Below are 6,000 nucleotides of genomic sequence, written 5' to 3'. Positions count from 1 at the left end.
CTACCAAGAAAACATTATAAAAGCAGACAAAGAAAGGACCGGCCTCGAAACCTCCTCCTGCGGCTGCTGGGAGCTGAACTGAAGCCTTCTGCTGTGTTACTCGTGCTTCTCTGACTCTGGGACTTCACGTTGGTCACTTTCTGAGATATTTACCTCCTTTTGAAGTACTTTTACAGGCAGGAGTCAGAGGGGAGAAGATAAAGGAGCATGCTGCCAGTTGTCTCGCTGCCAAAAGCCTGCAGGCTGCTGGTGCTTTTCTATACTGTTCACCTTGTCCTGATCCTGGTCTACTACTACCTGGCAGTCAGGAAGATGGACATCTTTCAGTACTACACTAAAAAGCAGCAAAGACAGCACAGCTGGATAAACGGCAACACTTCTATGGTGGCCGAGCTGTACGAGTGCCCAGAGACCTCCCCATTGCTGGGTAAGGACCGTCTGTCTCTCCCCTCTCCCCACCCTTCCCCCCCCCCCCCCCCCCCCCCCCCCCCCCCCCCGGCTCTTTCCTCACTCTCCACAATGAGCAACATTAATGCCTGTGGGAACGCGGTGTCCAATCGATCACCACACAGGCGAAGCAGCACCTTCCATTGGCTTTTACTTCTGCTCCATTCCCGTTAGAGCTTGGATTTTTTTTTTTTCTTTATATGATTTACTCAGTTTGCTCAAATGTGCTGCATTTGGAAGGATGGTCAGTCATTTAGGCTGAAAAAAAAAAAAGCATTATTTTCTTTTCATGTTTGTTTGGGGCAGGAGTTGCAAAGTCGCTGCTGCTGTTGCTGCTTCTTGTGAACACAAACACTGAGGGAAGCTCATCCAGACCCGAGTGCAGATTACACTCTCTTGTTGGCTGTCCCCAGAAATTAGTTTGAGGCTCTGCGAGGCTGTGCCTGTGTGGTGTTGGGAGCATTCTTGGAGTGTATAGGAAGATGTTTGAGAAGGGGAACTGGCTCCTTTCTCTGAATGTAACCCCTGGTCAGAGTTATATGGGCCCTTAGGTTCTGTCCCAAACCATGAGGTGGTAGTGGGTTTCCCAGTAAGGATGACTGTACTTGTAGCACTAGGACCTTCTAACTGAAACAGCAGGAACATGTATAACTGTTTAAATACCTCCACAAGAAGAACAAAAAACAATAGGTATTTAAACAAAAAAAAAAAAAAGAAAGGTGAAGAGATTTGTGAAAAAGTGGCAGTATCCTAGATAAGATATTTGATCACACCAAAGACATTCTGCCACAATTGAAAGTTGATTCCCTTTAATCCTGGGGAAAACACTATTACAATAAATTGTGTCCAATCAAAGATAGGGTTGGGTGTTTTATGCTTTTTTTTTTTTAAGTTTGACCCAAGGTTTCTATTAGATTTTCTGCCCCTGCCTCCTGCCCAGGTCAAATTTCATTTGTAGCTGTTAGAAGTTAAAACACATCTTTCAGATGTTCACTACATGTGATATCCCAGATTTTTTCCATTATTCATTTTTCATGCATTTCTCTTGAGTCCTACTTTTTTGGGGTTTAAATTAATTGCTTTAGATTTTGCCCTGCACATTCTCTTTTGCTGCTTCTATATTTACTTCAGATATCCTATAAAACATTTCTTACCACTGCCCTTTCTGGTTTAGATCTTTTTTTTCTTTTCTATTGAGTATGTTGAGCCATACGGTTTCCTACCTAATGGTGACTGCCTGGCTCAATATACTTAGGGTGAATTTTAAAGAGGTTATGTGTTTTAAAAAATGCATATTGCATAGTTTATAAATGGGTCACATACATGCGTACATGCACTTTTATGAGCAAAAGTATGCACATAAAATTGGATGTGTTGGGGCATGTCGGGACATAGTTTGCATGAGTGCGTGCATGTCATAAACACTGTGCATGCTCATTTACGTGCCAAGTTCAAACTTTCAGAATGTTTTTCGACTTGGTGTTTGGCGGGCTGACTTTTCCAGGTGAGAGGACAAGGCAGCAGGCTAGGGGGTGTGAGTCAGCCTGGAATAGACTGGCACATACTGAGGGGTAATTGAGACAGACTGGGCTACACTGGGTAGGGGACTGGTAGTGAGTGTACCTGAGACAGATTGAGCTATACTGGGAGGGTAACTGGGACAGTCATTTTCAAAATGACTTGAGTGGACTTATGGATTTTAGCCGGATAAGGGGCCGAATATCCCAAATCTTGCCATTGAGATGGATAACTTTGTTATCCATCTCAATGGCATTTGAATATGGTCCTATTAACTTTTATAAAACTTTAAAATTTTATAACATTTTGACACAGTTGTAAACATGGGGAAAGGAGTAGGGAAAGCTTGGGACTGAACTATTTACAAACAACAAAAAGGCCCTGTAACCACAGAAGACTCAGTCCTGAGAGGCTTAGGGTGCTGGTGTGTGTGTGGGGGGGGGGGGGGCAGCCTAATTGCATCAGCTCAAGAGCTGCTATGTTGCTCTCTTGGGCATAGGCAAGCCGCTCCGAAACCTCCACTATCCTCCTAAAGTTGGCCCACAGGGAGCAGAGTTCCTCCCTCATCCTCTCCACAGCTCTCTAATGGCATTTAGAGTCCAGGCCAAAAGGCACTGCTGAGAATAGGGGTGAAAGTCTCCATGGACGTTCCCACTGGCTTCACCCTGTAATGGCTGAGCTGCATTAGGCCCTGCATTCTGAAATCCCAGGGCTAAAGAGGGAGGGTGCCTTTCAATGAAGGGGAAAGGGATTTCTGGGGAATAGACCCGGGGCCTCCACTTCAGCGGAGTGATTGCTATGCCACCACAGGGTCCACCACTGGTGGTGATGGTGGTAGCTACTGCTGCTCCAGCAGGAAGAGCCAGGGACTTGTCGCCGTTGTCTTCTTCCTCCTCTTTCTCTGACAGGTCTCTGTTCTCTGTGAAGAGAGCAAAAAGTGCATGTCAAGCCTTCGTCTCATATGCTCCCGGGTGTGATATTCATGGTCATACAAGTAATTAGAGTGCAATGCATTAGTGGAAGTGATGACAAGTGCACCTAGAAGTGGGACACCCATGTCAAATAGTAGGTGTCAAGTCCATAGATAGGTTCTCAGAGATACAGAAGCTTCTGTAAAGCTGTCTTTGAAAACATGGTGGCTAGGCAGTGATTGGGGCTCTGAGGTGAGGTCAGTGTCTGGGTGGTTTGTGTTCAGGTAAGATCTAGATATCAAGACTAAAGGACCAGGATATAGCCACTAGTCTATGAGTGTTTGTTGAATGGGATATATTGTTTGCCTGTTGAGAGTATGAGGAGTAGGATGTAACACCCTCTTGAGATCAATACTATGCCAGTGAGTGTATAACAAGACCTACTTCATGACAGTGCTGCCCATGACCTAGAGAATAGCAAAGACGAAATAACTGTGCATGAGTGTTTCTGGAAGCTGAAGACAGGGTTTTTTTAGAGTGGTATGGCAATACAGGGAACGGTGATGTAATTAGGAAATCGTAATAACTTATAGCTGATTAAATGATCTCAAGAAACATTCACAACACACAATAGCCCCACCAATTTCCCCATAATACCCCCACCTCCCACTGCCCTCTAACCCACTCCTACTCACAGCCCCAATTGCCCCCACATGCCCTCACAACCACTCCACTCCCTGTTGCCCCACACACCCATCCATAAAACCCCCCACAACCACCAACCCATAGCCAACACTTCCCCACCCCTTAACCCTGATACAACTTCTTAGTTACCACAATATTATTCCTTAAGGGTAGTTTGCTCCTTTGTTGTAGTTAGCCTGGAGATCCTTCCAGGCCCATCACAGCTGTTTATTATTCCAATGGACCCCCTCGGGCTTGGAAAAAGCACATTTTCATTCCTCTCCCCCAGCAATGACAGTTGTGACACGTCCCTAGTGGTGAAATTTGGCTGATGTGCCAGGAGGGCCATCTTAGAATGAGCCCGCCCCGGAAGAACCAGACGTTTGCGTGCACATGAAAAAAAGTACATGTGAACATTCACAAATGTACGTGCACATAATTTGACTTAAACGTGTACATTCTGCACACAGAAAATACGCATATATAGATGAATTCTAAAAGTCTGGTGCATGCTAAAATCAAGAGATACGCACACAAGTCAGGCCAGCGCGCACTGAGTGGATTTTAAAAGCCGCATGGATACGCGCGTACTTGCTGTGCGTACAAATGAAAAGCTCAAAAATAGGCGGGGCATGGACTGGGTAGGGCATGGGTGTTCCTGGATTTTTATTTGAAATTAGATCGTAAATATTTAACAGCACAGGTGCATGCTGGGGTCCCCTGCTGCATAATTTTATTTTTGCTATGAATGACAAAAATTGCTAGGCAGATCAGTGGGGTTTTAAAGGTTGGGGCTAACAGGGGAGAAGGGAGGTTAGTAAACAAGGGGGGTTTGGAAGTCCTATTCCTTACCTGGGTGAATTGGGAACAGACTGGGAAAACTGGTAATGGCATCAGTGCACGTGTCTTTTTATAATCCCTCCAGTTACGCAGTAGAAGTTGCATTTGCACACATAGGCACGTGTCTACTTAAAATTGCATGCACATGTGTGCGCGAGCAGACTATTTTTTAATATATGCACATATATGCGCATATGTTATAAAATGGCCATGTCCTTGGGCACGAGCCAACAAATGGGCGCACATGTGCACCTGCGTGGCGGTGAAAAAGTTTCCGTCCCAATTTTTCTATATTAAATATTTGCATTTTATAATCTGTGTACATGGATGTGTGCAGTTTATAAAATACTGGCATAATTTTGCACACACCCATATACAATATGAGGGTAACTTTAAACAGCCATACAGGTGTACATGTACGTGCGTATGGCGGCTTGCGCGAAAGGACATGGCCATTTTATAATATATGAGCATATGATATAAAATCAGCTGTATGAGGTACATGTACACATAATTTTGTATGGATGTGCACTTGTGTGCGCAAGTGCGAGCTCTACCTTGTAAATAGGGGGATTTTAATTAGATACGTGTGCCGACACAATTACCAGTTTTCCCAGTCCACTCCCAATTCGCTCAGGTAAAGGATCCTGATTTCCTAACTGCCCTAATTAACCTTCCTCCCTTTTAACCTATTAGCCCCAACCGTTCAAACCCCACTGAGTAGCCCCAAATATTTTTGGGGAATATTTTTTACTGAAGTGGCATATCTGCATTTACAAAAAAATCAAAAGCCAAAGGTACCTACTATATATGAAATATCAAAAAAGTACTCACCCACAATAAAAAAGGAAGTTCAAGAATTACATATTGGTGCAAAACATTTAAATGCTTCCACTTTCTCGTCTTATTTTAATGATTTGTTATGTGAAGGAAAAAGACTTCAAAAACCAACAGGGCAATATATTGTCTCAGTGGTTGGGCTTCTTAATCATGAGTCAAAAAAACCCTCCATTCAAATGTGACTAACAAATGTCTACCAATAAAGTGAAAAGTGCCAAAAATCAACTTTGCTTATAGACCCTAAATGTCTCCGTGCTCTGGCTGTATAGTACAATGTATATCCATGCATATAAAAAACTGCATATATCTGCAATGATGGTCAGTGATTTGCCAAAGACAGGCTGCATCAGGGAGTGATTTTAGATTCCCATTTGCGAAGTAGCGTTATGATTTGAACCTAGGATCTTAAAAGAAAAATTCAAAACAACATTTTTGATTTCTTAAAACCAAGCTGAACACATAAATATCAATCATATCTTAAAGTTCAACAGCTCATATAACACCATTTAAATTTGACACGTTTGTCTACTACCTCTGCTTAAATGAAATGGTAGGACAGAAAGCAGAGGCTGGTATTTGCATGCTTTAATCCCATTGGATGTCAAAAATACACATTGATAGTTATGAACAATGTGTTTGTCCAATCCCTATATCAAAATACTGTGCTTAAAGGTAAAGATAATGTGGAATAGATATAGAGATGACATCTTTGTCTTTTGGAGTGGCTCCATCACTGATTTAAAATGCTTCCATCAGTGGC

The 6,000-nt window shown here is 43.2% G+C and overlaps 1 protein-coding gene across 1 annotated transcript in view; it reads left to right on the top strand.

Moving 5' to 3' along the window:
- The first annotated feature begins 207 nt into the window (after positions 1–207).
- LOC115096899 (beta-1,4-galactosyltransferase 1-like) overlaps positions 208–6,000 on the top strand; it is a 162,433-nt gene continuing 156,640 nt past the window's right edge. The window contains exon 1 of the mRNA XM_029612171.1: positions 208–427. Coding sequence (XP_029468031.1) covers positions 208–427 — 220 coding nt within the window. The remainder of the gene's footprint in view (positions 428–6,000) is intronic.

Source organism: Rhinatrema bivittatum, chromosome 1, assembly GCF_901001135.1.
Source record: "Rhinatrema bivittatum chromosome 1, aRhiBiv1.1, whole genome shotgun sequence".
In the NCBI taxonomy this organism is placed as follows: domain Eukaryota; kingdom Metazoa; phylum Chordata; class Amphibia; order Gymnophiona; family Rhinatrematidae; genus Rhinatrema; species Rhinatrema bivittatum.
Note: the sequence above shows the minus strand (reverse complement) of the source record. Positions and strands in the feature narration are given on the sequence as shown.